Source organism: Bubalus bubalis, chromosome 21 (genome assembly GCF_019923935.1).
Source record: "Bubalus bubalis isolate 160015118507 breed Murrah chromosome 21, NDDB_SH_1, whole genome shotgun sequence".
Classification (NCBI taxonomy): Eukaryota; Metazoa; Chordata; class Mammalia; order Artiodactyla; family Bovidae; genus Bubalus; species Bubalus bubalis.
The window spans coordinates 28,302,204-28,313,387 of NC_059177.1; the positions used below are offsets into that span (position 1 = coordinate 28,302,204).

General features: G+C 47.0%; 1 protein-coding gene across 3 annotated transcripts in view; it reads left to right on the plus strand.

The window, feature by feature from the left end:
• PDZRN3 (PDZ domain containing ring finger 3) overlaps positions 1 to 11,184 on the plus strand; it is a 272,619-nt gene that overhangs the window by 246,979 nt on the left and 14,456 nt on the right. For all 3 annotated transcript variants that reach the window (XM_044933793.2, XM_025273086.3, XM_044933794.2), the window contains 2 exons: positions 3,223 to 3,470; positions 6,818 to 6,905. In XM_044933793.2, the coding sequence (XP_044789728.2) occupies positions 3,223 to 3,470; positions 6,818 to 6,905 (336 nt within the window). The remainder of the gene's footprint in view (positions 1 to 3,222; positions 3,471 to 6,817; positions 6,906 to 11,184) is intronic.

Consider the following 11,184-nt stretch of genomic DNA (forward strand, 5'->3'; position numbering starts at 1 on the left):
TCACTAAGCAAAAGGAACCAGACCTCCACACAAGCTAGAGCCAATTAAACCCACACCTCAGGCCTCCCCCAGGGGGAATGTTGTCTGATCTAGTGGAAAGGAAACACAATCCAAGCTCTTGTTGCAGACAGGAAGCAGGAGGAACAAGGAGAGATGCTTTTTATCAGGCAGCTAACCTTTCTGCTGAGGTATTTGCAAGACCTTATAACGTGGGTAAAAAGTAAAGACTCCCAGGATGGATTTTTTTTTGAGACAAAATTTGAAGACTCCTTAGAAGAAAATCCCATGTTCATTCCCTTTTGGCAAAAGTCCTTGTATTACAGAGAAAGAGTTTTGACATAACTTGCAGAGCCCATTCAAAAGTCATACTGTCTTGAGTTTACTGTGAGTGAGTAAAACTACCTTTAGTATCAGCCGTCGCCAGCATGGAGAGCTGGCAATGGCCAAACCAGTATCTCCTAAGGGTGCTGTGATGTGGCATTAATAGGATCCAGGGACAAATTTTGCAGTGACATCATAAATTCATTATCTGACTCAGCTGTCAGGCATTAATGGAAGACATGGCTCAGACAGTTCAGCCTCAGCACTCTGCCTTGACTTTCATCCCCCCTACCTCATCCCTGGGCCCTCAGAGTTCTCCGCTCTGAGCAGAAAAGGGGTCACTGTGCTCAACCGGTTTGGAAAGCTAGAAAGAATTCCTTCATGTCCTTTCATTCTGTCCTCAGTGGAAGGAGAGTGATGACAGTATGGTGTTAAATCCTGGCTCTCAGTCTTTCAGGATGAGGGACTGTAAGACTTTGATGGTTCAGCCATTGACTTATTTACTGGTGCACTCGAGGCATTTCACAGCTCCGAGTTCCTGCTCTGCCTAACTCCCTTATGATGATAGTAAATTACTTAAGTGGATTGACTGCAGATCATTAATAATCTCCACTGGCGTGATTCATTTGAGCTTCATTACAAGGAAAGAATCTGACATCTATTCCTCAACCTAACAGTTGTTTACCAGGCATTTCAGCCTCAGAGTTCTCGTCCCCGTAGGACCGGAGTGAAAGGGCTGAGAACAAAATAGAAAAACTGCTGCGCCATCAGTATTCATGTGCTGCTTGGGTGCAGAGAAACCGAAGTGCTCTACCTCAGAGGCTGGCCCTAATAGTCTGTATGCTTTGAAGTAAATGCTGCTGAGGGCGGAAATGTAGAAGCCAGGCAGGACAAGCAAGGTTCAGAGTCGGTTTGGGCATTTATAAACCAAAGACGTGAATTTGTCAGTGCTGCTGTCCAGAAAAGATCTGAGACTCTGGGGAACTCCTGCTAACATGCACTCTACAGAATATGATTATTACACCATCATTTTATATCTGATTTTAAAAAGTAGACCAACTTCTTAGGGAATGCTGCTAAGTCACTTCAGTCATGTCCGACTCTGTGCGACCCCATAGACGGTAACCCACCAGGCTCCCCCGTCCCTGGGATTCTCCAGGCAAGAACACTGGAGTGGGTTGCCATTTCCTTCTCCAATGCATGAAAGTAAAAAGTGAAAGTGAAGTCGCTCAGTCGTGTCTGACTCTTAGCAACCCCATGGACTGCAGCCCACCAGGCTCCTCCATCCATGGGATTTTCCAGGCAAGAGTACTGGAGTGGGGGAATAATACCAAAATATTCCAGAGTCTGATAACTGCCATGCAAATGCAATTCTTAGACATCACCAAAGTACTGGAACACAGCGTCACACTCGGCTGTGGGGGATGGGACAGGGAAGGTAAATGAAATAGGCAAGCTTCCGTGTTGCTGGGAATGACTTCATTTTCTAGATGTAAGGTTTTGGCTTCTCTTTCCTCTCGTGTAAGCTCTTCTACAGAGAACCATGTTCGGTTAGTTTGGATTCTACCATTGGGAAGAATCCTGCTCACAGCATCCGAAGTTGTGACCCATTAGTAACGAGCAAGGTCATCTCGTGTGGTTCATTTGTGGCTATAACGGGAGGGGGATGAACATGCTTTGGTCCCACTACCTTCCCAAGGCTGTGATGAGAAAAGTGTTAAGAGGCATCTTCATTTCAGCCACGCAGTAGACAGTGGGCGCTCAGGAAAGGTTGCCATAGCAAAGGACTGTACACAGTCGGGAACAGCAGAGCAGTAAAGCTAGATGCTGTTTCCCGAACATCCCCAAAGTGGCAGGTCATTTGAGCTCCTTGATCTCTGCCGTATCCACCTACGGCCTGATTATCACTGACTTAATATTCTCAATTGACTTTTTAAGGAAAAGCAAAGGCATTCGTTTAAGAAAGAAATGCCACATCCCTTCCGTGAAAGGAAAGCCAATCTCACCTGACATGCACTGGGAAAATACACACCATTCAAAGAGAAAAATTAATTAACATCCAGTTATTAATAGCTCGTATGGCACGATAAAGGCTGGAGCCCGAGGCTGCTCCTTTCTCTCACAGGCAAGACTCGGAGGGGGGTAAAACTGTATAAAGACATTCTAGTAGGAAGCCAGGCCTTCCCCACCATGAGGTTTATTGTTTCATGTCTGATCCTCACACCTCCACACTCACCTGCTTCCCACCAGGCATTCCTGGGGAACCTGACACTAAGCAGTGAAGTTCTTGGACACCCCCGAGTTTTCCTTTTAGCTGCTTGTACCTGAAAACAATCCTCCCAGCTTCTGATTAATTCAGTTCAGTCCAGTTGCTCAGTCGTGTCCAACTCTTTGTGACCCCATGGACTGCAGCACACCAGTCTTCCCTGTCCATCACCAACTCCCGGAGCTTGCTCAAATTCATGTCCATCAAGGCGGTGATGCCATCCAGCCATCTCATCCGCTGTCATCCCCTTCTCCTCCTGCCCTCAATCTTTCCCAGCATCAGGGTCTTTTCCAATGAGTCACAGCTCTTCATATCAGGTGGCCAAAGTATTGGAGTTTCAGCTTCAGCATCAGTCCTTCCAATGAATATTCAGAACTGATTCCCTTTAGGATTGACTAGTTGGATCCCCTTACAGTCCAAGGGACTCTCAAGAGTCTTATCTAGCACCACAGTTCAAAAGCATCAATTCTTCAGTGTTCAGCTTTCCTTGTTGTCCAGCTCACACATCCATACATGACTACTAGAGGGGAAAAAAAAAAAAAAAAGATAATGCTGTTAAATTCAAACAGAATTGTTAATCTTCAACAAAATCTGCTTAATTATAATCCTCTAAGCACTCTCATATTTTTCAACAGGTCAATGGCAAAGACTTATCCAGAGCAACTCATGACCAGGCTGTGGAAGCCTTCAAGACAGCCAAGGAACCTATCGTGGTCCAGGTGTTGAGGAGAACACCGCGGACCAAAATGTTCACTCCTCCGTCAGAGTCACAGATGGTGGACATGGGAACACAGACAGACATCACCTTTGAGCACATCATGGCCCTTAGCAAGATGTCCTCGCCCACCCCACCTGTACTGGATCCCTATCTCTTGCCAGAGGAGTAAGTAATGTGATAACACATCCTTTTCTAGCTTTTATTTTTATTTTTTTGGCTGTGCTCCGTCTTCACTGCCACATGCAGGCTCTCTTTAGTTGTGGAGAGCAGAGGTTACTCTCTAGATGTGGCCCGTGGGCTTCTCAATGCAGTGGCCTCTCTCGTTGCAGAGCACAGGCTCTAGAGCGCGGGATCTATAGTTGTGGCGCATGAGCTTAGTTGCCCCACGGCATGTGGGATCCTCCGGGACCAGGGATCCAACGGGTGTCCCCACCATCACAAAGTGGATTATCAACCAGTGGACCACAGGGAAGCCCGTGACCATGCATCTTGAGTGTGTTAGGGGTGGTACAGAAATACAGGGAAGTCAGTTTCTTCCTTTCTGTGTGAGGAGAAAAATGAACACATCTTAACCATTTTCTTCCAAGTTGCCCGTGTTTCACTTTATTGTTTATAGAAGCGATAAATTGAATCCTGCTCAAAACCGCCCCGACATATTAATTACTTTATTATAACCCTGGAGCGGAGTTATTCAAATTATAGCCGAAGAACAAAATTACTTACAAATGTCATAAAAGTTGTTTCAGAATAAAATTTAACCACCGCAAATGGCAGTGGAAAGGTTTGGTAGTTATCACTACAGGGAATGCTGATGGTTCTTTTAAGGAGACAGCAGAGTAAGTTGTGAGTGTAAAGGGAGCCCTAGAGGTGGTGCCTTCTGCTTTCTTGGGTCTCATTTCAAACCTGGATCCGTGGAATAAATCCACACGTGCCTCATATAAGTACTGCACTTACCGATTAAATAACAGCTGTGATCCAACACATCACAGTAATTACTTTACACAACTCCCCTCCTACTGCACTTACTGCCAGAGACATCGGGTAGTTCAGAGCCTTTGACGTGGCCAGACCTGATGCTCAAACTGATCTCTCACTGTGTAACGCCCAGTTTGTTTGCCTGGGCCTTATTTTTCCCTCTGTTAAAATGGGGTCATAATAGTACCCATCTCACAGAATTGTTGAAGGATTAAATGAAGTCATGTGTTAAATTCTCAGCATGGCATATGGTAAGCACTGGATGAATGATTGCAGTGATCATTGTTGATTTAATCAGTGGTGTAAAATATGTAAGGGAAAAAAAAATGAGCAGAAAATTTGCTAAGGTGTCCACGTGGCTTAAAAGACGTCCATTTTAAGCTGGTTTGTCATATGTGATTTGGTCTGTCCACGCACAGGGTGCCCACTTTCCCCTTAGCCTCTCTGGCTGATACTACAGTCCCTCCTGCCTCCTCCCATCTTGCTCCTGGTCCAGGTCGTTGCCTCGATGACTTACTTCAAAGGGCATGTCCACCTCTTCTAGGGGCAGCCTCTGAGTGGTTCCCGTCGGGTTTCTGTTAGCAACTCGGTTGCAACAAGCATGCATTTCCTGGGTTCCATCACATGCCAGACAGAGGCTGGCCTTTCATTCCATGGTTCTGATGGTTAGCTGTCATCAGAAGCCAGGGCCGACTCCCCAGGTGTGGCAAAGGGAACTGGGCTGCAGCAGACAGCGCGTGGAGGAGGAGGGGGTACCTGTCTGACACAGGGCACAGGGCGTGTGCCAGCACCCTGCTCTCACCTACTTCTCACACCTGTCCCTTCCGTGCCACAGGGAACCGCAGACTCAGCGGTTCCGCCCCCCACAAGCTGGCAGCCAGACTGAGAGGCAAGCCGGTCGCACCTCATCTCACAGACCTCACTAGCGATGCTCCAGAGCATCTCAGTTACTAGGGAACAACCAGACCATTCTCTGATTGCAATCAGTCAGATCAGTTATTTGACATTTTAGACTCGAACTGCCTTTCATATCGATGAGGCTTGTAAGGCTGCTTCTGACTCTCACTGTTGAACATCACCGTCACAGGCTTTTTAGAAGCCAAATCCTTAATTTCCTCTTAAAGTCTAGTTAACATGACAGGACTCGCCCCAGCCCCTCAGGGGCTATTTGACAAATGTCAGGAGAGTGCAGAGGTCAGCCCGGCCCCAGTCCTGGCTGCAAGGTCAGAGGAGAGCAGGATTGTGCATCAGGGGCTGAACAGGGGGCGGGGTGGAGGGGGTGGCACGTTAGTTACCGAGAGGCACGAGAGCCTAGGCCTTCCAGCCACATCCTCAGGGCTCACAGCCCTGGATGTGCAGGCGGCGTATTTGCCTGATGGGTTCAGACAATTGAAAGCCAGCCTTCACTTGAGCGACTGCTCATGTCTCCTCTGTTGTTTCAAAACTTAATTCCCCCAGGGGAGAAGACACCAGAGTCCCCAGATTGCTACGCTGACCTTTGAGAACCTGAAGGTTTGGGCCCCCAGCTAGCAATCCAGCTGAAGCTCTTTGTCCGCATCTGACACCTTTCAGAGCTGCTGCCTTGGCTCTGAGAGGGTCCGTCAGTGGTTCTGCCGAAGAGGTGGTGGGTTCTGTGAATTCTGTTTCACACAGGTTAACCTAGAGAAACACACGCCTCCATTCTCCTAGCCGTGTGTGTGTAGGGAGCATGCATATATACGCCTTGTATGCATGCAAGCACATATATTCCAGACATGTACCAGCGCATGGGTTGTGATGTCAAACGTTTTTCTTCTTGGGAGACCATCAAAAGGTGAAAAAAGAAGAGTGTCCGAGATGACAGCATCACAGTTTCGGTCACAGCCCTTTGACCGATGTCAGAGGCCGGCACATGTCTTTAAGTGTTGCCTGAAGTCGAGCTTTTTTTCCTCCTCAGAGATAAAATCTAAGAATGAAGCCACGAGCAGTAACTATAACTCTGTGTCCGGACTAGAGACTGAGTTAGAAATGAGTTATATTGACTCGAATGACTCGTGGGCCAGGGGGATGGCCACTGGAGGGAACAAAGCCAGTCTTGCTCTTAACTTGTATCTTTTTAGATTTTTTTTTTAAATTGAAGTATAGTTGATTTGCAATGTGTTAGTTTCTGCTGTACAGCAAAGAGATTCAGTTATATATTGGTTTCCCATTATGGTTTATCACAGAGCATTGAGCACAGTTCCCTGCGCTATACAGCGGGACTTGTGTTTCCGTCCTGTATCTACCAGCTTAGATCTGCTGACCCCAACCTCCCACTCCATCCCTTCTCCTCAGCCTGCATCTTAACTCCTTCTTCCAGAAGAAATGGACATAAATGAAGACGATGGAAATATTACAAGGGAGCTCCTGACTGTGCTGGTAAACACAACCAAAGAGACTCGAACTAAGACCTTAGACTCTGAAAACTACCCCTGTGACCCTTCTGGAGTTCCTGAGGGGAAAACAGAGACTCGGAACTGCAAGCAGGGCTGTTTTAACATCCTTTCATCCTTTTTCAGGCATCCCTCAGCCCATGAGTACTATGATCCAAATGACTACATCGCAGGCATCCATCAGGAGATGGACAGGGAGGAGCTGGAGCTAGAGGTAAGAAGAACATCTGCATCTCATGTAAACAGTCATTATTAAGGCAGTAAGTTCTCTATCAGCATATGTTATTGATGCTCATGTAAAGTACACTTTTCATGGATTTTAGAAGCACGTTTGGTGAGTCTAGAGCTGTCTGGAACACAGCTTTGCAAGAAGGACTATTTAATAGTCTTTACAAGACAACACTGCTTTTTGATGATCATTCTAACAATGCAGAGGTCATTAAAAAGCTATCAAATACCTTGGGAGCTCGATTTATGGAGGATGGTGTGTAACCAGAAGTGGGGTCAGCTGCTCGCCGCTCAAAAGCCATTAAAGAGGCCAGGTTAGTGGCAGCTTATGTCATGGGTAGTCTAGTCATCCGGTAGATAACTTCTACCTGGCATCTGTAAGGCAGTATCTATAAGGCAGAATCATAGGATATGGCTCAGAATATCATCTATAGCCCTTGAGAAGGAACTAAAGGTCCTGTGTGGTTGTATGTTAAGTCACTTCAGTCGTGTCTGACTCTTTGCTGCCCTATGGACCACAACCCGCCAGGACCCTCTATCCATGGGCTTCTCCTGGCAAGAATACTGGAGTGGGTTGCCATGCCCTCCTCCAGGGGATCTTCCTGACCCAGGGGTCGTACCCACGTCTGTTTTGTCTCCTGCATTGGCAAGTGGGTTCTTTCCCAGGTCCTTGATTATGCTTAGTGACCAAAGTATTATTTGGTCTCCTTTGACTATTTCGTTTCTGCATGTTCTTCTCTGAGTAAACTAATTCTTCGGCTGAAGTTTTTCCACAAACAGAAGGCAGGCAGACCCACAAGAGGTATAGGCTTTGCAATTCCTTGGTATTATACTCAACTTCACAGTGGTGGAGTCTTAACGTCCGTCTTAAGTTTCTGATGTCTTTGAGCATCTGATGGAAAGCTGTGGTCTCTCCTTGGAAAGATGCTCCTGTCTCTAAGAGTGCACATGTGGTCTCTGGAGGGTCAATGAGTTCCACCGTATCTGCCTTATGTTATCTGGCTGTATCCAGATACCACCAGAACCACTGTTTGCTTTGTCTTTCCCTTTAACTCAACCCAGCTTATTTAAACAAGAAAATTGTAAAGTAAATGCTTTATCACTTGCTGGGGCAGAAAATTCAGCATCAATTTCCATGAATAGAAGGTGCTGTAAACACAGTGGACACAAGGCAGTGTTTTGAAACCCTAATGCCTGTCCCTGGTGCCGCCGAGGGCTGGACACCCAGGCCGTTCTCTCCTCTACCTCCTGCTTGCTTTCTCTTTGTCTGAAGACATAGGCTGATAGCAAAGAAGTGTTGAGACTGGCCCAAACTGAGTCTTTCTTCCTAAACAAAGTAACTTTGCGTGAACTGAGAACAGCTTGCTTTGGACTGGAGCGGGCCACTCCGAAACACCTCCCTTGGGCCTCGTTATTCAAAGTGTACTGCAAAAACTGGGGCGGCAGCACCTGAGGGGTTGTGAGACATGCAGAATCTGGGCCCTCAGACCTACAGAATTGGAGTCCGCATTTTACCAAGACCCCCAGGTACTTCCGTGCACGTGGTGACGTCCCAGGGGCCCTGACCTGAAGGCCACAGGCCCAGATAAGCCCCGCTCCCACCTGCCCTTGTCACAGGTCACGTGATTGAGGCTTTGTGAGCTTCCTTCCCTGCGGCGTGAAGCTGTGCCTCCCAGCATCTTCAAAGCACCCGCACCATCCGTGCAGAGTGAGGCCTCATGGACTAGAGATGACTAAGCCCCTCATGGACATTCAGGACTCGGCTCAGACTTCTTCCCATTCATACATAGGCAGCACAAAGACTCTGCACACATGCTTACATTCATTTCTGCTCACCTGCTTTTACTGAGCATCTTACATTAAATATCCAGTTTGGTGCAAGAAACACAAAATCAGCAAGTCGTCACCCTGCCAGCCCTTAAGGAGCTCCTAGTACCTACTTTGGTTCATAGCGGTTAGCTTAGACACGAGCTTTTCATCTAGAGAACAAGACAGTGGCCATTCTCCATCTGTAGCTCCTGTGAGCAGTTACCATGGAGTTCAGTGAGTCCACATCAGGCAGGAAGACCGCTTTTACACTTGGACTTTTGTTGATAGCAGCTTAGATGTTTCCAGATTATTTCTGTTTACTAAGTGCCGTCTCCTAAAGCAAACCCGGTGGTTTCAGATGAGCGGCCCGTCCTCAGATCGGAGGTCAAGACTCAGGGAGATTCTTCCTGAACCTCCCTGGGGCGGCTCGCCAGGAGGGAACAGTGTCAGTACCTCCAGGAAGGCTCTATTTTTGGAGGCGTGCCTTTGGGAGGCAGCCCGGTCAGTTCAAGAAGGTTAACGACCAGCAACACAGCCAAGAGCTGGGCTTCCGAAAGCAGACCCAGTTTTCAGAGGGAATGGTGTGCGCTATCATCCCCAATTCCTCGCAAGATTTCTTAGCAGAGACAGGCTGTTGACGGTTCTAAGTCCCATCAGCCTGTTGTACGCCCCCACCCCTACCACCAACCCAGGCTTGCTGTGAATAGGGGGCCAGTCTCAACTGCTCATCATCTCAGTTGGATTAGATTAACATCTGCACCTTTTGAAAGGTAACTATTTCCATGGATATTATATGGGAGAAAATACATGAGTGTTTGGGGATATTATGGAAGCAAAGGCACAGAGAAAAACAGATGTTCTGTCCTTTAAAGTACACAAAATGATCATATTTAGGTAAGTGTCAAATCCCTGTTATTTTGAAACTGCTTAGTGTTAAAAGAATTACACCCAAGTATCCCTGAGGGTTGAGCCGCCAAATAATTACCCATAAATTTTCAGGTACTGAACACCTGCTCTGGATCTTCCTGTAAGCAATTAAGAAAGAAAATAGACGCCTGAAGAAGGCTTCTCTCCCTCAGTCTGTTGTTCGCATTTCCCAGTGGGTTCATCAGTGGCATCCTAGCTGGCCTCTGAGGCAACCATCACCTATGCTGTGTCCTGATGTCTGTCATTTTGAGATCAGAAAAGGAGGGCTACTTTCAACAAGGGGACTAAAACGAGCTCCAAACCAGGTCTCAGAACGAAACATGAGTAGATCACAAGGGAAGTGAGGCCATCCTAGAAATAAATACAGGTTTTCCCTGCCAACCTATGTGATTTTCTGTAGCCTTGAAGGCACAGCATCAGGGCGCCTCCAGGGAACCTTCTCACTACCCTCCCAGTTGCATAGGCACCTGCCCATCCTTCTCCTGTTCCCCTGCATCCAGAACCTTCTCCCAGCTCTCCCCCTGGGTCCTGGCCTCACTCAGTGTGGCTCATCTCCAGAGAAGCTTCCTTCCCACTCTCAGGCAGCCCTCGCCCAGCAGGACCATTCCCTCCTTGTTCCTCCTGCTCAGACAGTGCCTACGGATAGTAGCCACCCAGCCAACATGTGTCGAATAAAGGAATAAAGGCCTTGTTACCAAATCTCAAATTTAGGGTCCTTAAAGGCAAGCGCAGTCTTTTTAGAGGCATCTCTGTATCTCACATAGTGCCATGCATAGAGAAAGCATAGAGAGGATTTCTAGAAATATGCACAGAACTTCTGGATCGATAAGGTCCTAAGAGTTATACTTGGGTAACCAGTCTTCCTTGAAGTGAATAAGCCACCAATATCCATCTCTGGGCCCTCCCCTGTGATTAAAGTGGCTGTCGTTGAAACCAAAAGCTTGGATCAGCCAAGGTGGAGTGGCCCTCTTACTTTTCTTAATTGAGCTATTGTGTCGATTTCGTCTAAAATGTCAGGCGTAGCTGTTCATTTTTATCCAGCCGTCCATCTACACCAGCGAGCGACAGGACAGCAGTGGTGGGGGGCGTAACCCAGGTAATGGTAATACATTATGCATACCAGTTTGATTAATGGTCTTCTTTGCGATCTTATCTCCATCCTCAGAGATAGTATTGATGCCACCTATGCTTTCCATGATGTGCTCAATCGTCTAAGCCTTTACCTCTAGATTGGAGAATGAAATGTTGAAAATTTACAAGCCACCTAGTAAGTCTGAAGAACTGCCATTTCCACTGAGCCCTAAAACACTGTCTCTGGGGACATTAGCTGAGAAGTTTCAGAGAGGTGAAATGACTTTCCCAGGGCAGCCTGGCTTACAATTGGCAGAGCCAAGTTTATTTTTTATTTGGCTCTTTAGTCTGCCTTGGCAAGTCTTTCAATTTTGTTGAGCATCTACCATGTACAGTACATAATAGACACTGCTCTTTCTGTACAATTCATTATTCAACTATTACTGCGTTACTATAAT